This window comes from Dicentrarchus labrax, unplaced genomic scaffold (assembly GCF_905237075.1).
Source record: "Dicentrarchus labrax unplaced genomic scaffold, dlabrax2021, whole genome shotgun sequence".
Lineage (NCBI taxonomy): Eukaryota > Metazoa > Chordata > Actinopteri > Moronidae > Dicentrarchus > Dicentrarchus labrax.
In genome coordinates this window covers 21,828,231-21,850,663 of record NW_026136712.1, presented here as the reverse complement: position 1 = coordinate 21,850,663, position 22,433 = coordinate 21,828,231, and the positions used below count along the sequence as shown (strand labels likewise).

Below are 22,433 nucleotides of genomic sequence, written 5' to 3'. Positions count from 1 at the left end.
ATTCCATATAACTGTTGATATCAGTTATTCTCATTCATTGCTCCTACCGTGTGCTCTGGGAGGGTTTTGTGGTTGTATCTGCTGCTTTGGAGGCTTCCATATTGGACTGTTTCTCAGTCCCGCCCGCTCCAGACACAACTTTTGCGTATGACATTGGTTTGGCATCTTGTGAGTCTGTGGGATCAACGGAGGTTCCTGCAGAAGGATTCTCATCTTTAGACTTTGACTCTTTCTTGGGGTTTCGCTCCCTGGCTGAGTCTGATGATGCACCGTCTGTATCTTCCTTTGGCTTTAACGGAGTGTGAGTAGCGCTGTCGTCTTGCAGCGCAGGCGCGGGTGCAGGCGCAGGCTCAGGTGTTTGTTTGTCTTGTTGTATCTGTGACTCAGCAGCATTCTTTCTGCCAGGTCGAGCCTTCTCGTCGTTTTTGTCTTGTTCTGGCACGGGGAAGTCTGTCTGTGTTTCCTGGTCGCTCTGAGGAACGGCTGCAGTTTGTGTGAATTTGTCTGAGCCTTTAAGTTTCCTTGTTTTAGTCTGTGCTTGCACCATCGTAGCATCTTTGTGGCATTGCTCTTCAGTCTGCAACTGGTCTCCTGCTCTGTGATCCACATGTTGAGTTTCTACATGCTTGCTCTCCTGAGTTTGGCTGCTAGTTGTCTCCTCAACCTCCATCTTGGCTTTTTCCGTGTTTTCACTTTTGACATCTGCATCTCCTTTAACGTTTGAGATGCTCCTTTTTCTTCTTCGATTTCTCCTCTTCCTCCCCTCTTTCTCTTTAGCTTTTCTGTTGGGACTGGCTGGCCCTTTTTCCTGGAATACAACGTAATCTTTAACCTCAGATCACAGATTTCATGGTGGTTTGGTATCATGATTGCATTCCTACCTACCCTTCTTTTCCGGGGTCTCTTGGTTGCGACATCCTCCCTACTCTGGGCTTCCTGGGATCCAGAGGTGCTGGGGAGGTTTCCTGCTCGCTCCTCCATCTGTAGGGACTCTCTTTTCGGGGGAGTCCCTGTTCCCGTTATCTGTTTCTGAATGTAAAACCCACATGCAGTTACATCGTCCACCTCTGAGACTTACTATTCAAGTTAAGGGAGTTGGTTTACAGGCATTAAGGGAGTGGCAACATGAGAACTGCTGCCAAAGATACTTTCATCCTGAGGGACTTTGCTCGATCATAAATTACTTACGCTACTGTAATAAACATATTTTGTCATATAGTCTGTAATACAATACCACTGTAAACACCACGAAGGCTGCAAGTAGCAATTATATTTATCACTAATACATTTTGTGATTATTTTTTCAATTAATCCATGAATAATTTTCTCTATTAAATGTCAGAAAATAATGAAAAGCCGCAACTCTTTTTGAGAAATCATTTTCTTGACAAATACACTCGCTCACAACCGGTGGTCAACGATTACGGGACGTTCTATCCAGAGCCCATAAATACGTTAAAATCAAGTAGAATTTATTTTATTACACAGAAAATTCTCACCGATTAAAAGAGGAGGTAGAAAGTGAGAGTGCTGCATGGGAAATGAACATCACTGTGCATGTATTTATCAGCCACAACAATAAACCTGATCAATAATAACAGGCTGTGTGAGTGTAGATGAGCCCATTTAATGCAATTTACAATAGACTGGACACCTAACGTTCGCTGCAAGCGAACAGCTAAATAATATAATTAGGTATGTAAAAACAATATAGATTTTTTTCCAGGATATTTGGTCATTTTCATCCAGGTTACAGGTTAAAACTGGGTTCCAGGTTTTCAAGGTTCTCCAGGACATGTGGGAACCCTAAAATAAAAAGCAGCATATTTTAACATTTTAACAGCTGGAACCAACAAATGTTTGGTAAAACGATGAATCAAATATCAAAATAGTTGGCAGTTAATTTTCTGTTCATCAATAATCAATAATCAGTTAATTAATGAATCACTTCAGAGCTAAACGCCATGAAGTCGATTAAGGCGACCAAAAACTAATTCAGATACACCAAAAGTTTCTATAAAAAATGACTGTGATATAAAAGGCAGTGCTGGAATGTAACTAAGTACATTTACTTTTTATTCATTTACTTTTGCTGCAGCCTGCTTTAACTTTGAAACGCATCTGTCTGACAGCTTTGGTTCATTTCCATACTCTGAAGAAACGAAACCTTCATTGTTATCATTGGTAACACCTGTGTTACCCAACTATATCAGGCCAAAAGGGCTGCTGTGAGAAAGGTCATTTGACTACAGTTTTCCTCAAACCATAACATTAATTTGGCCACAACACAGCCTGGAAAATGCTCATTGATGATCTCGTACAGGAGATTAAACTACCCAACAGTAGGTTATAAAACGCCTGCATTGAAATCAGTATACTATTTTAATAATATGATATAATAACACAACTCTCACTCTGCTGCTACTTTTACTTTTATACTTAAAGTAGTCTACATTTATTCTTCCATCACTAATATAAATGTCATAAAAACACAACAATAAATGACATCTGAGCTTATTTCAGATGGTTGGACTTATTATTATGTTATTTACTGATAAAGTTCAATAAAATCACATAGAAAGTTACCATATCTCTCAGTTAAGGCTGTAGTTACATAGTATAAGAGGAGAAGGTGCATTAAAGAGCCTAAAGCTGAGAGTTTGTCCTACCTGTGGTGCTGTCAGACAGTGACTGTTTATCAGACCTACTGGGACTTCCTACATGGAGCTTCAGGGAGCGTCCTCAAACTCATCCTCCGCTCTAAAGATGGTGGTTGTTTCTGGGCCTAAACTCAAACAGGTTGTGTATCTAAGCTAACTGTGTTATCTAGTAAAATATAACTCGACATATTAATCGTCTTTAACACGGTTCGGCTCGGCTAATAAGCTGCGTTTAAAGGTTTTTCCGTCTTTATTTGGAGACTAATTTGTCGACAGTCCCTAAAGAGGAGGAAGATTTTTTTCAGTTTCATTTCTCATCAAACCAGAAAGTTAATGCTGTGTTCAGGTGCTGCTGGGAGTTTTCTCCTTCGATATCGGCAGAATGGAAACTTACACTCAGGAGTGATTTTTTATTGAGTTATGATTTCAGTGCTTTGTCATTCATGTGTTTAACATTAAGCTCTGTTTTTATAATAAAATCTAAATATACCTTTTACTCCACTGTTTTTAGTTGAGAGCTGTAGACTCGTTTTATTCACATCAGCTGGTTGACTGTTTCCCTGTGGAAGGGGAAAAGGATTCTGAAACCTTCTGAAAATACTGACTCAGCATCACAAAATAATGACTTTGTGATACCAAGTCATTTTTTGAGGGGTCAAGATTTGGCAGAATTGGACTGAAATAACTCCTCTTTCCTTTTTTGGAGTATTAAAAATGTAGGTTTATAACCTACAAATGTACTGATCCTCTAAGAAATGCATTATTAGATAAACATATATATAGATAAACAATAACTGTATAGAAATCAATCGTATCGCTGATGTCTCATTTGTTTATGAATTCTAAAAACTTCCTCCGCCACTGTGTGATGGAGAAATAATGTTAAACATCAATCATTGCTCCACTCTTATGAATAACTTTGGGTCTGAAGTCTTTGGTGGTAAATCATGTGAAATATACCAGACTTTATTGTGTTGTTATGGTTTATATCACTGGTAATTAATATCTGTAGTTTGTTCAGAACTCAATCAAACTGTACTTCAAAAAGCTTTTATTTTGAAGAAACAAACAGCACACAGCATGTCCAAAACAAAATATTATTTTTATTACAAGACTGCTAAGATGAATGATAAAGTTTTACAATGATTGTTTTCCATACACAGATTTAAATATATGAGTGTGTGAACCAGAATACACTCCTGTCCATCAAGGGTAAATATGGTCCTGATGCTGGGGGGCCACCTAGTGGTGGAAAAAGAATACAGCTGTGTGTAAATAGGGTTCAGTACTTTAATCACATTACAGTACAAGAAGACAAACATGTATGATGTTTTAGAGATGCATTAAGATGAGAAAAGAATGAATAAATAAATTAAACCTTTTTGGGTTCAGCAACAATGACATTTTATTATTTGTGACAATTAAAGCTGCAGTAGATAACTTTTATAAAAATGTCTGAGACTGTTGATGGAAGCAGAAAACAGATGAACTGAACTCAGAGATTATAATGAGTCATAACAGGATCATAATTCTGTCTCAAGCTCCGTCATCAGTCCTGTGAACCAGCAGGTTTCTTGACTCTCCGAACTACGACCCTGGTTCTCCGTCCTTGAGGTCGACCTCCTGCATCAGCCTCCGTCTCTCCTGGCAGCGACCCCGGGGGTCGGGGTTCACCTCGGGGCGGGGCTGGCTTCCTTCCCAATCGCACGTCGTCCACGAAGGCCTCCACGCCGTCAAACTTGGTGGTCAGCTCGGCGAGACGCTCTTTCAGGGTGTTGAACTCCTTGTAGAGATCTCCCAGCGCGTCGGACAGCGGCTGGATCCTGAGAGCGGTCAGAGGTCAGTTACTCTGCTCACTCACACTAAAAGAAACTTACAGTCATCATGTGATTGGGAATTAGTAAACAAGAGCCTTAAATTCAGCTGTATCGTATTTGCTACTCGAGTTTTTGAGACCTCTGAAGAACCTGCTGTATCCAATCTGACACGCTTTCGGCCCTCTGGTGGATTGTCTGTGCACTGCAGGCGGGAACGGGCCTCTGAATGCTAAATCCAAGATGGCTGCCTTTATTTTTGGCAGGGACATCTTAGCTAGTTTTGAAAAAGTTCTGGTAAAAATAACATTTATATTGTTACTAATATTTCAATATCAATATTTACTGTATGGTGCTGCAGGGATTACGTCTTTTGTAGGCTAACCCCGAAGTTACGAGGCTGTAGTAGTGGACTAGTGATTAGATAAGGAACACAGAGACTTTTTAAAATCATTTAATTAAACTAATTAAAGATTGAAATTTCATCTCAAGACATATTTAGAGTGGAAATTGAAACGTGTGTAACCTGGGCTCCTGATAATCACTTGATCGATTTTCACTAAAACAATCGGCTATCACAATCTGTGCATTTAAATCTGCATTTATTTGATGTGTTCGGGTTCAGAGAGTGAAGACAAATGATTAAATGACATGAAAAACATCCCGTTATGGTTAGAAAAGGATATAACCTTCCATAGTCAGGAAGCACGGTGTTGTGGTCATGCAGCAGCAGATCTTTGACCTGCGTCATGATGGCGTATTTCCAGTTGTCTAACACCAGCGTGAGGTTGGCACATCCTCTGGTGTTCACTCGCTCTGCTACAGTGAGGAAAACACGGAGGGATGAAGGATCAAATATTCCAGTTCAATATTTATACTGCTGATTTTATTCAAATGGTTAATGGGCACTAAATGATCTTCAGTGGTAGAACCAAGGAGGAAACAAGGACAGAAGGGAAGCAGAAAAGGAGGCGAAAAGGAAGGAAGAAGGGACGTAGAAGGAGTTTAAAGAAAGTTTATTCTGAATATAAAATGTAAACTCTGTCACTGCACATCAGTTGGTGTGAAACATTCCTATATCACAATTCCTACAAAAAGGAAACACAAAGGGCTTCACATAAAAGCCAATTCTCCTAAACATTTCCATTAAATGCCATAAAATAGGGAACATTTCCATTTCTCATTCATCATTCTTATGTAAAATCACGATTAGAAAGAAGTGTTAAATATGTACCGTAAATCCAGTTTTAAGACGATAAAACAGATTCTCACCGCAACACTGCAAAAAGGAATCTCAGGAAAATAAGAATTTATTGTCTAAAAGGAAAAATAATCTTGTAATGCATTTTACATTAGAAAAGTAATCTTGTTTTAAGAAAATATATCTAACTGTGTCTTAATAAGATATTACAGCTAGTATAAAAAATAAATAAAACAGATAAAAATTAAGAATGTTTCTGGTGCCTTCATTAAAGATGAAGCCACTTATTTTCATTACGCAGTGAAAAGAAATTGTGTCTTATTTTAAGCTCTTTTTCTGCTAATTATTAATCTTAGATTAAAGATACAAATTCTTAAATTCAGCTCAATAAAGTGAGTGAGTTTTCACGGCTTCTTAAGAATATCTGGCTTGTTTCTAAAAGGGCTGTTTTTGCAGTAAAGTCTCCACAATGATGGAAAAGCAGGAAAATACACGAGGAAAGTTTCCAAACTTCAGTAAGTGTATTTACGTTACTGCTAACCTTCATTCCTGTAATCCCACTCTGCTCTCTGGGCTAGTTTCTGTTTCTGAGCAGCACTCAGAGTCACCGATAAGATGAACAGAACTCCAGCTGCCTTCATCCTTAAACCTGCATCTGGAAACACACACACACACACGCACGCACGCACACACGCGCCACACACACACACACACACACACACACACACACACACACACACAAAGTATCTTCTACTGTGAGCCACAAAGAGTGAAAGCTTCATCTGCAGGAATTAAAATGTAGAGACGTACCTGCAGTGACGGTCCAAAGGCAAATGAAGCTTTTTCTTTTGAACAGTGTATTATGTGTGTGCAGGGGGGGGGGGGGGCTCCACCCTCACAAGCCTGAGCGTCATATATCATGCCTTCACTTCAAAGTCGAGCACCGACCTGCAGAGACTTTTCTGTTTTCTATCAAACAGTCCATTCTTAACTAGTGAGAGCACACAGCACTAGAGTTACAGTAATAACTCCTGTCAACACTCAGGATGAAAGTTTCCGACATTCTCGTATTTAATGATCCAGAACAGGAGAGGAGGAAACAAAATGAAAATGTATATGAAGTGTAGACACTGCAATGTGATCTCAGTCCTCTGGGACTTTCTGCAGAGGTGTTTGATGTTTTACGTCCAACTTACACATTCCTGCTCTTCATCTGTCGTCCATCTGCAGCCCAGAGCAGCCGGGCCAGGGTCTCACTCACACCGGACTCTACCTGCTCCGGGACCATGTCTTTACACTGAGCTGAATTTAAAACAATGAATGAATCAGGATGTGATTTAGTAGAATTAAAGAGAAAATGAGCGAATATGGAGAGTTTAGACTGAATAACACTGCAGCAGTCTGATCCTCCACATTATTGGAAAGTAATTAATCCCATGTTTTTAAATATTGTTTCACAATGTGAGGAAGATGAGGGGTTGCTGGGCCTCATGGCAGATTTCTTGCTCAAGGACACTTCAACTTGCAGTGGGCGGGGATCGAACCACCAACCTTCTGATTAGTGCTCTACCTCCTGAGTCACAGCCGGTTGCTTATGGTCCTGGCTTTGTGGAAGAGAGCTTCGTCATTAGATCCTGACCAATATATCAGAGAATATCAGGTTATTGCAGATACATCTTCATCAGTGTGTCTGCCGATAATGAGGAACTTTAAAATGTCACCATCCTTCATCCCTCAGAGACTTACAGTGGTGTGAATCCTGGGACCAGCTCTTAAACAAAACCTACTCCAGGGAAGAGAAGGTTGTTTGTGTTAAATATATAACGCTCACAAATATTGAAATCAGTTTCAGCCTCAAAACCTCGATATCAGTCGGGCAATAACGGTTGTTGACAGTGTGCTGATATCACTGTATGAAGCAGAATTAAAGGTTTTATATTGTAGAAAGTTAGGTTTCTTTTTGATTATAAAACAGATATTTATATAGATAAATAAATATAAATACTGTGTGTAAAGTTTAAAAACGCTCAATCCACACGCTGTAAAGGTTGAGGCAACTGTCTGGACTATTTTTCACTTTCAAGTTTTTAAATTTGCCGACCTGTAATCTGTTGTTGATATGATTTACTTTCTAACTTCATTATTTGCACAGCAAAAGAAATCGGTTGAGAAAACTCAATTTTGAAAGCAACTGTTCATTAAATTTTCTAGCTTTATGCAGATTGTTGTTTCTAAAAATCTAAATTTTTCTGAACAAGAAAACAACAAACTCAACAACAAATTATAGTATATTATAATAGTGAAGACAGTTTCCTTTAATACGTGTGTTGTTCTGTAATAAGTGTTTTTTTCATTACATGGCAGAGAATTGCGCCTTTAAACAAGCCTTCAGGACTTCTGTGCAGTCAGCCAATCAGGAGAGACTCTGGTTAATATTAATGACATAAAACACAACAATAAACAAGCTGTTCTTGCTAGAGCTCCAGAGAGAGGAGATGTAAAACTATTGATTTTCATTGTACTTAAAAGCACAAATATACTTTTTTATGGTTTTTAAAGTGTAAAATATGTGACCGTTAAGATTTCCCTTCATTGGTAATAAGAGGTTTCTTTTAAAAATAACCCTAAAACAACCGTGATGGGGTGTCCGAACTCAAAATAATCTGAAAACTCTTCATTTAGACTCTGAACCACTCTGCTCTGATTTAATCTCACCAGACAACCAACAACAAATCAAAGACATCATTGTGTGCAAAAGGAATTCTTTGTTGTTTTTTGTGTTTTTTTATTATTTTGTTTCAAATCCAGGTCAACAGCAAACAACTTTGGGGGTCCTCAGTTAGCTCAGTGGAAAGTGAGGACTGGCTGTAACTCCAAGAGCATGCTTGCTCAGCAAACGGCCCCCGGATCAATACAAAAGGAAAAGGTCACTGCCGTCGGTCAGCATGACATCAGATCAATCGCTCTTGAGAATTCACACAAGGTGGGGCGGGGGGCAAACAGAAAAAAGTTACTTTTTTTGTTTTACAAGCATTTTCAAATTCATCTACAACTAAAAATATATTCTCACTTCATCCATGGAATTAACGTCAAGCTCTTACGAAGAAGCACACGTCTCATAAACAGCAAATCTGCAGCCCGCGACTCTGAGGAGGCCCCGTTTCCCCTGACGACAACCCCAACGAAACCCGACAGGATTCAGCGATTCGCTCGAGTTTTCCGTTGAGCAAAAAAATTAAATCAAAATGTTTTCATGTTGTAGTGGACAAAAGGTGTGAGGGGGGAAAAAACTAAACACGAGTTGTGGTGATAAAAAGTTTGAGATTGTTGTCAGTCAGCGGCCGACGTACGGAGGGTTCAAAGAGATTCTGTTCATTGATCAGGATTGTTATAGAAATTAGGATTATTCAGAAGCTGTCAATACGTGAAATGTGTTGTTTGTTACCTTTCATAGCCTCAGATTTCTAATTAAATCTCCAATTTTTAAAAAATTGCAAATGTACGGAAGAGGATTAGGGCCAAATGTGAACGTTTTCTTTGAGTTTAAAGTCAGAATTCTTTTTTTTTTTTTTTTTTTACTTTAAACTCCAAACTCAGAACAAAATGTTTACATTTGGCCCTAATCCTCTTCCGTACAAATGCAATGAAGTCATGTGAGATCATTTTTGTCACACACACGTAGCTTTTCATATTTGAGACGCTGTCAGGCTTTTCTATGTGGACACATTTCCATCTGGACGACAGGCGACGGCACCGAACGCAATGTGCTTTGTTTTGGTCCCAATATCAGAACCAGTTCTAACCAGCTCTCCCAATATGCCCGCTACTGACTGCAATGTGTTAAAGGGTTAATTCACAAATATTCAGAATTCACTTACCACTAGCTGCATCTATATATGGAGAGTGTTTAGTGTTTGTATGTGTCCAGGTTTGACAGTTGAATCTCTAAATGTCACATGTTCAGTCTGCTAGCACCGAATAAATTCCTCAGAGACGCATTCACTTCTGGTAAAGCTAAATACAACTAGAGGTAAGTGAGAAAAAGTTCGCCTTTTTAGTGCTATGGAGGAGGAGATAAGTGCTTTTTCACGTTGCTTTCAGGCTCGGTCGCGTCCACGCCGCCGCCAACCGGAGCTCTGCAACGGAGCGAGCATCAATCTGAACGCCGTTCGGGGGCTTCTGCTTGAAAAATACAGGGAATATTTCACGTGCAAAAACCCAAACACAGACGAGGGGAAGTTTTCTTCCACTCTGATCAACGTCCAGCGAATCATCTTTTTTATTCTCTCCCCCGTGCTGACCTGCGACCCCCATCCCTCCAACCCTTTCGCATTCTGAGCAGCAAAGTCTTTTGAAGGCTGAGTGATGGGAAGACCCGGAGAGGCCCCCCCCCCATCAGCGGAGGAACATCGGTTATGGTCTGACTCGAACAGGAGAACCACAGACGGGGGGAGTGACGGAGAGGAGAGTGGCGAGCACCAGTTGTTTCTAGAAGCACCTCACGGCTAATACAGTGCGAGTCAGTGACGAGGAGGAGGACGGTGGATGGCGTTTTTATCAGAAACAGAACACACAGCTGATAAAATAAGCTACATATTAAGCCTGCTCGAGTTCAATCCACCAAAACCGAAAGCTACAGTTCCAACAAAGCAGTGAATAAATCTTTAGGAGCCATTTTAAGTTGTTGGGACATCAGTCCCGGAGTTAGTAATCACCAACAGCACGTTACCACAGTCAGTGGAGAATGAGTTGAAGAGCTGTTTGAGTATGCCTTTTCATATCCGGGACTTATTTTTAAAGTAATTTAATACTGAAAATATAAACTCTACTTAAGTGGAATTACTCTGGAGCTCTAAAGAGTTTTCAGGTCTGAGCTTTGACCAATGATTGTACTTTAAGGGGCTTGTCGAAGAGACCAAGACCTATAAACACCTGACTGAGTAGAATCCACGCTGAAGATTCAAAACCTTGAAGTATCGCTACAATCAGATAAAAAAAAAAAGAAAAGAAGAAGCTTAATTAAATAACAGTATCATTCCTCAAATGTATTTATACACAGCAAGATTTTCCAGAAGACGTTGTGAGAGTGAGAGGGGCACTGATGTGAGAGAACATCCAAACACTCGAGTCTTTGCTGTTGTCCTGAGTCACAGCAGGATTTATTTGAGAGGAGGGAGGGGGGGCATTATTCGAGGGAAAGGGGCCTCAGCCAAAAGTGCTTTACCTTAAACGAACCCCCGCCACTCACGAGAGCCGCTGTGAGGAGGGATACAGAAAGAAAACACAGTCTGGTTTTATCCTACTCATTGAATTCGATGTAAACGAGTGAATCCCTTTCGCACGTCACAGCAGCCCGCGAGGCGGGGGGGGGGGCGAAAGAAAACGAAAAAGGGCATCCAAAGTCTCGCAGCTGGTCCTGGTGCAGTGATGTCATTGGCGAGTTAAGAGGAGGGCTGGGCGGGATGAGATCAGGGCAGGGCAGGGCATGGAGGCAGGGCGGGTGGGGGGCTTTTAACTGCGGGGCAGGCTGCACATTTCACAGTGCTCTGTGCCAGGCTGGTTCATGAAGGTGCAGTGGAGGCAGGACCACATGGCTGAGGAGGAGGCGGGGACTGATGGGCCGCCCATGGCCCCGTAACCCAGAGAGCTGGAGGGCTGCCCGCCAACCGTACCTGGAAGGACAGGAGAGGGATTACAGGGGGTTAAAGGGAAGTCTCATGATCTCGTCTCTATTTATCAGGTTTATACCCAAAGCCTACATCCAGTGAATGTTTGACCTGAACAATTGATAACTTATCAAACTAGTTTTCTGTTTATTATTATTATTTCAACCGTAGTGCACGAGCTAAACTGAGACCCGGCAGGTAAAACCGAGTGAGAGTCTGTGACTGTGACTTACTGCACAGCTGCTCGATGGTGGCCCACTGCTCCGACTTCTTCCAGGTCTGTGCCAGGTCCTCATTAGAAGTCCTCACTGCATCCAGTAGCAACCCGATGCTGTCCTGCAGGAACAAACACAAACTCTGATCTATCCACTACAAAAAAAACAGCAACAGGTCAACAGATCGTTGCTTTGAAAGTCTGGATTTTATAAAAGAAATCTGATCACGGGGTTCATTATTATCACAGAAAAACATTGTCACAAGGGGCCTGGGGCTGGTTTTGAAATCTATCAGCATGAATAGTGGGACCTGAGTGAAAACATCCTCACTGCAGTAAGCACTTCCAGATTGGAGAAGAATGTGTCCATATTCTGACCCATTTACTGCAACACCAATGCCTAACTAGAAAAAATAAGAGGCTTTGAAGTGTTCCTTACTCTCAGAGGCATGACTTCATTGGTGACGAGGAAGAGGAGCAGATGAAAGTCCGACACGATGTCCAGGAACGCTGTGGAGGTGCACTGGGACAGGTATGTTGCTAAACTGTGGAAATTCTGCAGACACACGAATGACAAAAAAACCAAAAAAAAACCAGTTATAACCTCTGTGACCTCTGGAGGTTAGGGAATCCAAAGGTCGACCTCATTTCCTCAGGCGCTAGGCTGTAGAAGGTCATGTCAAGTTGAAATACAGGCAGACTCAAGAAACAAAGAAAAACAGCTTCTAAAATGGGTTAAGTGTGGCTGGAAGTTACAACAGTCAAAGTTTCTGCAGGATTTAACACATTTTTAAATCCAAATCAAACCAAAATTACTTAATTTATCCATTAAGAACTTCCTTTGTGTAAAGGCATCAGTGCATTAATGAGTCTAATGGAGGCACAAAGCTTAGTCCTGAATGGGAGTGACCTGTATCTGCTGCCTGATATTCTCATATTCTTATACTGAACAAGAAATTGTTCATTTGATTCATTTTGCCACTTCAGGTTCAGATAAACAGAATTTCATCCAGCAAGGACTTACTTGTATCTCTCCCAGAATATCCCGGTTCTCAATGGGGAAGCGTTGTGTGGAGCAGAAGGTGTACTGGGGGTCCTTTGGAAAAGTGGTAGTTATCTAAAGAAGAAAAAACAGGAACATTATGTACAAAGACAAGTGGCAGTACAAAGCATCTGTTCTTATTAATGCAGAGTAAAAAAAAACACCTGCTGCCCATTGACAAAGAGACACATTACTCACATCTATGATGAGGTACTCCACAGGGAGAGGCCGGGCTAGAAACGTCACATCATTTCCAAATTTGTCTTTGTCCTTTTGGATGGAAACAAAACCTTTAACATCTGGACTCATTGTACCTGGCCCCAATAGCAACCCAAGTATCTGGATGTCGTTATTCTGATCGGATTTATTTAATGTTCATTCACTTTGTGTTCTCAAAAACCATAAACGATTATATATTATGGATGATCACACCTCGTGTACGCAGTCTTACCTTGTAGAAGACGTCTGGTACGTACTGCTCAGGGCTGGACTCTTTAGCGAAGCCCAGCTCAGGAGCGTCTTTGCAGGGCAGTAGGCACTCGTCTCTCACCAAAGCCATGCACTGATTGGACACCTGATATCCTTCAAAGTGCACCTGGTTATCTGGACCACCTGCACACAGAGAGAACAGAGAGACACACGTATTAATGTCTAAAATCATGATTTGAGAGCAGCAAGAACTCATTTGAGAAGCTACAACTAGAAAATGTTTGTTGCCTGTGCTTGATAAACGCCTTCAGTGATTAATTAATTATCAAAAAGATCATTAATTTCAACAAAAGCCTGACTGAAATGAACACAAACAAAGATGTTGTGCACGCTGCTTTAACATTATCTCATCTTATTAAACTATCATTATGTCAGTGTGTTGTGTCCATCTTAAGGCTCTTCAGCTTTACACATGCAACTCATTTGCAAACAGACGTCGTTTTTTTGCACACGGGAATAAAACAAATGGACTTTGCCCCGGCTGGCATTTGATGTGTAGCCATGATGTCAGCTTTGGCAGCCGGTGCCTCATTAATGCAGATGACAGGGATGAAGGCGCTGCTACGTCTTGTGCTTTTCTGGAACCAATCTATGAGGAGGTCTTACGAGGTTGTAACGGAGGGAAGTGTAAACACTTGGCCTCGATCCCACAGATCATAAAGAGAGTCTCAGAGAGCGCCTGGCTTGTATTACGCTGCTCCACTGGCCTCAGAATGACTACGTACTGCATGTAGATACTTGAGAGGAACAAAAATGGTACCACTATCATAGTTTAGAAGAATTAGACTATCACTATGAATAGTTGTAGAGATTATTTTCAGTCCTTCCCTTCAGCCTCAGAGTGAACAAGAGCGTACCTGTCGCCACCACGGTCACAAATTTTGAGCCAAAATGGCCGTCTCGAGAGAGTCTGCAAGGGTTTGAATGGTGATTCTGGAAGTATCCCGCTGTGATGCACTCCTCCGCGCTCAGGTAGTACGAGTCCTAACAGAAGGAAGGACAATAGTGAAACACGTAGGAAAGCAGCGCGTTAGTCTGATGAAACAGGTCGTCTGTGAGCGGGCGGCGTCCTCACCTTGTTTCTCGAGTAGCGGACGGTGCCTATCCTCGTATCCTCGGAGAGCAGGTCGGTGAAGATCCAGCCCACCTGAGGAAGGAAAACAGAAAAAATAAACAGAGAGGAAACAGTTTGTTGACTAATCAGGTTTTCTTAATTGTACATGATAGTAAACTTTGTTTGTGTTTGGAATTGTTTTAGACTCTGGGAAATTTTTATGGACATAAATCACTATTCTGATATTTTATAGAGCAAATCATATAATAAAATAATCATTGGTGAGGCCCTAAAACATTTTAAAAATCATCTTAATTCAAAAATGACAAAGGAGAAAACATCCAAAAAACAGAACCAACATTAGACGTTAAGCTGTTCACACACACACACAGAGACACACACACACACACACACACACACACACAGCTCCAGGCTGCTTCCATATTTTTTTCCAGGAGTTTTCCTTGATATTTCAGGACACCACTTGCTGAAAAGATTGCTGCACGTCAGTCCCACTCCACGCCTGGTGTGAACAGCTAGACTCACTGACATGGCCGAAATAAAAAGGGAGCACTTAAAACGTTTTTCCGATCTGCTTCATGTCTGTCATACGGCGCAGCTACCAAGTGTTAGGTTTCAAACTAAATATGCACCCAGGTTTATGTTGGCGTTCTGAGTGAGGAGATCAAATACAATAAAGATTTTTCAAGACAACACAGATTATTTCCTGGATATTTGGCCATTTTTATCAATTTCATGACTGGAAAACTAAACTTTAAATTTCCAGTTTTCCAGGATGCATGCGAACCCTGAGTGATCACCAGCCAGGCACATGATACTGGAAGTGGTGGACTGTATACTGGTAGAACCAAGTTTAGATGTGTCCGTCCCATCAAGGTAAACCTCACAGACATACGTGCAGCTTTTCTAAAAACACACTCAGGCTGAACTGGTTAAATTCTTTGATGAAATATAAATCAATTCCTGTGCCAAAGGCTTCAGTGGTGAGACGGCTGGAACCTTGAAGGAGAAGAATAAATCTGCCTGCAACACTGAATTCAAATATCAAAGCTTAGACACACTGCTCGGGTGCAAACTGTGAGTATTCAGTGTGAAAGCCACTTTGTCTAAAAGGTAACAGTGTCAACAGAGAGAGCAAGAAGGGAAGGCCAACCTTGCAGAGGCCCAGTTTGGCAGCGATTTCGTCCACAGCTGCAGCTTTAGGATCGTCCACCAGTTCCAGGCTGTTCTGAGTAGCATTCTGAAACAAAAACAAATGTTACGATTAAATAATACGAAATAATTACTACAATCTCGATAAGGAGCTTAACTGACGATGGGAGGATAAATGACAGTATACTAACCATACTGTACCAAGGAACTGAACAAAGACATGAGGATTTGAGGCGTACAGTGATACATTTAGCGGGAACCCCTCACCTGCGGTGGCTCGTAGATGGCAGCCACCTCAGCTCTGATGCCCAGCGGGATGTCTTTATGCTCGGTGAACTTTCCATACAAGTATCCCATCCTCTGACTGCCCGTCTTCCTCCAGAAGTCCAGGAAGCGGTCGGCAATGGTGTGGTTCTCAAACATGATGTTGTCCACGTGTCTGTATTTCTGGGAGAAGAACAGAGGAAGCTAAATTCAGTATGTGTGCCTTCAATGGTCCCGTGGTTTGTTTCTTTAATCCTGGGGCTCAGGGTCGGCGGTTCGATCCCCAGCTACTCCTGTCGGCATCTCAAATGTCCTTGACAAGAAACTGAACCGCAAACTGCTCCACGATGATCAGGCCAGCACCTGGCAAGGTTACCCATGCCATCTGTGTGTGCGTGTGTGTGAGAGGCAAATTATAAAGCACTTTGGATAAAAGCACTCTATAAATAGAGCCATCTACAATTTCAATCATTTGGGAGGGAGAGAAATTACTTCTGCATGGTTGATCATTTGTACAACACACATTCACACCAGTACTGTTCCCTTCTATATCACATCCATTGTTAAAGGATGTTTGTACCTTCCCCAGTGACTGAAGAAAAGGATTTAAGCCAAGTATGAAAATCTTTGGTTTTTTAAAGCATATTTTGATGAAAATTTGATTTTTATCATTCGTGAAAAAAGATGCAGATTTAAATCAGTTTCCCAAACATCACTAGCACAGAAATAATTGTTTTCTACTCATTCCAATAACAGACATAATAATATCTGAGGGTATCAAAGATAGCATAAACTAAATGTAACGTTGCAGTTACAGGTGAATAGTTACAGGATCATTATAAAGAATAAATATTAGAACAGTATCACGGCACACTAAGCCTGCCTCTGAACCCTCTTTGCTGTTGATTGATTGTATGTTTGGTGATCAACTGTGCTGCTGAACTTGCTGAAGGCTGTCACAGATATACAGGTCACACACACACACACACACCTGTCTGTTTAATGTGATGGCGCTGGGCTGGCACTTGGTGCAGATCCCCTCCGGCCAGGGAGGGTGGCCCTCGCAGCCCGACTTGATCTTACAGCTGATGTTCTCCAAAGCTGCAAACTTTCCTCTGCGGGAGATCAAACAGAGTCAGAATCTGGCTAGAATTTGTACATTTCCACTGAAGAAATTTAAAAACAACTTCTCACTTATCAGCTCCACCGGTCAGTTTGCGAATGTATGCGTGGAATGACATGTGCTTCACTGGTGGGTCGAGGTGATTCAGGTAGTCTTCGTCAAAAGGCTGAAAAACAAGAGAAGAAGCAGCAGACATGTTTTCAGTGAGTAAAACCTGAATAAACCTGTCGTACAGTTGTGGTGTCAAGAGTTACAGCCTGCCCAGTTTAAGAAAGAAAAAACAAGAATGAATTGTCTCACCTCTAACGGTACACAGTGCACACATTTTCCAAGGGCACCATGGCGACATCTGCAAGAAAAGAATCGTCAGGTATCCGTTTGTATTTGTATTTAATCTGAATGTCTGCACTCGGCCCGTCTCTTACAGCTGGGGATCTTTGTTCCTGTAGATCTTGCCGTCTTGTTTGGCCAGATACTGATCGATCTCATCCTCCTGGACCTGGGGTGCCGAGAAGGACCGGGGGATCATGGAGGACGAAGAAGAGGATGAGGAGGTTGAGATGGATGGTAGCGATGAAGATGAGTGCGGGGTGGCCGTGTCCATCACCTCCCCAGAGGAGGAAGGAGCTCCCGACGGGAACAGATACAGCATGTCGCCATGCCTACGAAGGAGAGGAGACAAGAGAGACAACACATTTAAAGCCTCAGAAAACTTTTACTTGAATAAAATCACATTTTCTTTTGAAAAGGAGATGCTGCATCTCTGCTATCCTTTCAATAAATTCAAATTTAAATTCAAATTCAATTTGACTGAGAGCCTGGAAATGACTGATGCTTAACGCTGTCTGCTTTTACTTCCTCGGGGCTGGAAGTTCTAGCATCTACAACCAGCCACAGTTTGAGATATAGAACAAAGCAGATGTGAGACTGTTTCACTCAGACACTTAAACGAGGAGACACATAGAAAAAAGTGGTTTTATATCGCCCTATCATCGCTCTGTGAGCCGCTCCAGCAGCCCATTACATTTGCTTCAGCACACTCCCTCCTCCTCCTCCTCCTCTTCCTCCTCCAGTTCCACTGCTAGTCGAGGTTTGGCAGATAGAGCCGTAAGACAGCAGACAATCGGAATAAGAAGAACGAGACTCGAGTTTGGCTAACGCGCTATTTAGCTATATTGGGAGCTTTGTTGAAACACGTTCAACTTTTCATGAAGTCAGTGCGCTCGTCAATGTCACTTTGTGTGAACCGACCAATCACAGGACATCAGAACAAGGATACAGGAAACTTTAGAAAGTGTTATGAGTATATTGATATTGAGTATATTAGTAACTAGCATTACTAGAGACTAACAACCACTACAGAACATTTTTCTTGCTCAAGGATTTAATGAAAAAACAAATGATAAATGTTGGTTGTGTATGTCCAACACAAATTAATATTATATTAGTGGTATATGAATATAAATACACTAGTATTAAATAATGAATATATTACTATACTAACATTATACTATATAAAATATGCTGATTTCAGGTTGTGGGTAGTATATCTGCAGCCAGAGCCAGGATGTCAGAGTCATTGTGCCACTATGTTCTCAATGCAGCCAGCCTGCTCCGGGAGCTTCCCGTTGTTCTGTTTTCCATCTATTTTATTAAAGTTAGTTAGTGTTGGAAATATCGTTCAGTAATCTTGCTGACAAAGTGTGGCGGCATAAAGTCTGAGTCAAAATGTCTAGATGACCTATTTCCTGAATATTATAGGTCTTGTTTTCTTCCCCACATGCAGTTACAGACTGCTGATTAAAACAAGAGAGTGGCTGGTTGATTTCAGCCACAGGTGGACAAAAAGGTTAATTTCCGACACTGTACTTACTTGATCTTAAGCAGGCTCAGAGTTTTGTTCTGGGAGAGGATCTCTCCGGTCTTGTTGCGGTTCAGGTAAACAGAAAACCCATTGGAATTGAACCCAAACTCTTTGGCTACCTGAGAGAGAAAGGATGCAGTGCGCTGATTAGAAAGGATGACAACCCTCATGTCATGTGAACTAAAATTAAAACACAGCTATCTTTCAACACCATGAAATGCTTCTGAAGTTGAGAGGACCAAAATACACAATGTCTTCAATCAGTCTGAGCTATCATTAGTCACTTCCTTGAATCCACTCCAGGAAACAATTCAGATCATGTGCCCATGAAAAAGGTGTGTGTGTGTGTGTGTGTGTGTGTATAAAGGGTGTACACTCTTCAAATGACGCCAAATCGTCCTATCAAAGCAGATTAGCATAGAGCCTCTTGGCACGAGAGAAAGAGCCTGTTGGAAGACCTGTTAAGGTCATCACAGAGCGAGCTGAACTAAGCTATTACAGGCACTGAGCTGGGGGACCAGCACCTTCATCATCATCATCATCATCACTTGAGGTGTACTTAATTCAACAACCATTAGTGACCTTTTAACATAACAACAGAATGGTTATCTTGGAATAACAGACAGCTTCATTGCTCCCCATATAAAGCACCAGAGCAGTTAGCACTGTGTGAACAGTCGGACGCATTCTTTGAGCGTGGAAATATATTTTTCTAAAGTGACACAAAGGAACATTGTGTATGATTACTGTATGCTGGATGAAACTACGCTGTCAGACTGAGACAGAACATCGCTTTGAGCTCCTTTTATTCTGTCTCAGCTGCAGAAATACAACCTGCAGGGCTCCCACTGCCTCTCCCCCGTCTGCCTCACACCCTTGGTCTGTCTATTTCTCGCTGGCTCGGAAACGGCAAGGAATGAAAACTACTCCAATTGATCTGCAGGCTACACCATCCTGCCTTAACATACATTTTTAATGAGGTGCTGCTGCACTGCAATGCTCCACTGTGACCAGTGTGCTGGAATATGGTCCTATTTCAGGGTTTTCAAATGCATCTGTAATTATATGTGTATGAGTAGAGGTCAGACGGGCCGACACTAAGATAGGATTGTTCTTATAAAACATATCCAACATACTAACCGAGTGTTTGTTTATTTCTTTTATGTGTTTATTATCTCCGTCAGTATTCTGGGGGGTAAAAACACAACCTGGTAAGCAGCGGTGAGCAGAGCGATGCGTTCAGGGCACTCTGGATAAGCGACGTGTCCACAGTGCAGGGCTGACTTTCTCTGGTACTTTCTGCTCAGCCTCATCCATAAATGAACAACGAGCAGGCACAGGTAGCTTCTGACAACCCTGCACACTACGGCACTCTCACATTACACTGACCTACGGTGGAGAAAGCAAAGAGACGTGTGACCTGTGATGTAAATACTGTACCTTCTTTAAAAAAGCAGCAGCTGTCTCCCTCTTGGTTGAAGGGATTTTCTTCATCCCATCTGGGGATTGTACCCTGATGATCTAATGAACGACAACAAAAAAAACAGACATTTTCATCATCGGTGGTCTGCGTGTGTTATTTATCCCGACAGTAGAACGTGAGACGGATCTGGTTCCTCTGGTTGGTTCTGGTGGGATTCACAAGAACAACCAATCGGAGCCGGTAACGATGAGGTTGGTGGCTCCGGGACAATCGATCGATGAGGCTGGCGTCTGACACCGGGAGGAGCCGGAGGAAGATGACTTGTTCACACATTATCTGTCTCGTGTTGCACTGTCAGGGTTTAACTCAAGTTTCAGAAAATATGACCCCAAAAAAACAAAACAACCTGTTTTTTAATAAAAGTTAATTTACTGCAGCTTTAAAACAATTTTAACAACAATTGTTACAGAAAGTTTCAGTGTTCACTGCTCGCAACTAAATAATGATCCAAACACCTGTCAGTGGTAACAAGGGCGCTACTCCCCCCTCTCCCCCTCTCTCCCTCCCCCCCTCTCTCCCCCTCTCCCCCTCTCCCCCCTCTCTCCCTCTCTCCCCCCTCTCCCTCCCCCCTCTCTCCCCCCCTCCCCCTCTTCCCCTCTCTCCCCCCCCCTCCCCCCTCTCCCCCCCCGTACAGCGGTGTCACTAACGATGACAGTGCAGTAGCACGGTGCTGGTGCAGTTAGCTCATGAGCCTGTGGTTGTTGAATAAAGCACTGTGACATCCGGACTATGAACCGGAGCTGATAAGATCAATAACATCGATCAGATCGATCAGATAAATACTTTGAGTGAATCAATAACACCTCTGCTTCCATCCCCTCCCCGGAGCTCAGCCTGTCTCTGAGTCGGTGATGTTCCGACTCTTTAAATTAAAACAGCGTCTGTTAGCTAAACAGGCCGCAGTGCTAATGATAGCGAGCGTTAGCTTCAGAGCTAATTCTGCTGCCTCATCACTCCGGACCTGAGCTAACGAGCTAACGGCTAACGAGCTAACGGCTAACGAGCTAACGGCTAACGAGCTAACGAGCTAACTGCTAACGGCTAGCTTGCTAGCTGCCGTTAGCCGTTAATACTTACGATGTTGTCCGCCATGTTGCTCCCGGTAAAGCTCCGGTAGGAGACAAACACACTGAATACAAACACACAGCGGCTCTCTCTGTCTGTCTGTCTGTCTGTCTGTCTCTCTGCCTGTCTGTCTCTCTGCCTGTCTGTCAGCGAAACTCCATCACACAACTCAAACACCGGGTGTTACACACACTAGTGACCGGCCGTTTCCCACCGGTCCCACACTGAACCGACCTCGGCCCCAAACAAAACTAAAAACGTAGGTTCCTCTTTTTTTTTTTTTTTTCTATCGGTATTTCAATTCAATTTAATTTTATTTGTATAGCGCCAATTCATAACAGAAGTTATCTCAGGACACTTTTCAAATAGAGCAGGTCTAGACCGAACTCTTTATAACATTAATTACAGAGACCCAACAGTACCACCATGAGCAAGACCTTGGAGACAAGGGCAAGGAAACACTGCCTGTTAAAAGGCAGAAACCTAGGACAGATCCTCCGGCTCTAGGTGGGTGGTCGTCTGTCTCGACCAGTGAGAGAGAGACAGACAGACAGACAGACAGACAGGTGCACAGCAACAACAGTAGCAACAACTACACTAATAGTAGTGACTGATGATGGAAACATGACAACAACAGTGTTTGTGTCAGGGTTGGGAGGGTTACTTTAAAAATGTAATCCGATACAGTTACTAATTACCTGTAAGAAATGTAGTCAGCAACCGAATGCAAATATCACAGCATTAAAAATAACGTAAGTTGTTTCCTTTCTGTTACTTTTGGATTACCACAACACTGAATACAGGATGCAAATAAATACAAAAATAAATAAATATCAATAAGAAGTATTGATGCAAGACAACAGAACAGTGTAACCTTAGAGAAGGAAATGAAAATGAAAGTATAATGGAAATATTTTGGCATCGACAAGTTTTTTTTTAAAGAAAAACTGACACTAAAATTTAAATTGTATTTAATTAAAATTGTAATCATGCAAAATAATCCTAATTTTTTATTAAATGTCAGTGTAATCTGATTACACCTACTTTTTTTTTGTATCCTTAGTAACATGTAATCTGTTACTCCCCAAGCCTGCATATTAGACTGTACCACAACTACAATGCAGAACACACTGCACAGCAATCACTAACTGATGTTGTAATAATATTCTATATGCAGAGCAGGGCCGAGGCAAACTGGACAACCCTAGACCCCCAGGGGCCCTAAAAGCTCACTGCATACCAATTAGCTGCACATGGTTTGGTTAATTGCACATTTGTAGACGGATCCTGTTTCAAAATCTCAACCTGAATGATTGTAGCT

At 41.9% G+C, this 22,433-nt stretch overlaps 2 protein-coding genes across 5 annotated transcripts in view; both read right to left on the bottom strand.

Annotated features, from left to right (window-relative positions):
* The window catches only part of rnf213b (ring finger protein 213b), a 32,532-nt gene extending 29,815 nt beyond the window's left edge, over positions 1-2,717 (bottom strand). For 3 of the 4 annotated variants that reach the window (XM_051417094.1, XM_051417095.1, XM_051417096.1), the window contains exons 1-3: positions 2,670-2,717; positions 886-1,029; positions 48-808 (exon numbers count right to left, since the gene is read on the bottom strand). In XM_051417094.1, coding sequence (XP_051273054.1) covers positions 48-808; positions 886-981 — 857 coding nt within the window. In that variant the 5' untranslated portion in view covers positions 982-1,029; positions 2,670-2,717. The remainder of the gene's footprint in view (positions 1-47; positions 809-885; positions 1,030-2,669) is intronic. The other variant, XM_051417093.1, reaches the window with a different exon arrangement.
* A 1,026-nt stretch (positions 2,718-3,743) lies between these two features.
* On the bottom strand, positions 3,744-21,321 carry nploc4 (NPL4 homolog, ubiquitin recognition factor). The gene is made up of 20 exons (XM_051417782.1): positions 21,125-21,321; positions 20,005-20,085; positions 18,574-18,683; positions 17,126-17,362; positions 17,001-17,049; positions 16,772-16,866; positions 16,569-16,692; positions 15,581-15,760; positions 15,315-15,401; positions 14,162-14,233; positions 13,944-14,070; positions 13,049-13,209; positions 12,796-12,867; positions 12,580-12,672; positions 11,995-12,111; positions 11,575-11,677; positions 6,486-11,347; positions 6,217-6,330; positions 5,164-5,293; positions 3,744-4,483 (listed from the first exon to the last, which is right to left on the bottom strand). Exons 1-17 carry the CDS (start codon positions 21,137-21,139, stop codon positions 11,187-11,189), a joined length of 1,884 nt encoding a protein of 627 aa, XP_051273742.1. The 5' UTR covers positions 21,140-21,321; the 3' UTR covers positions 3,744-4,483; positions 5,164-5,293; positions 6,217-6,330; positions 6,486-11,186.
* Between the last annotated feature and the right edge of the window lie 1,112 nt (positions 21,322-22,433).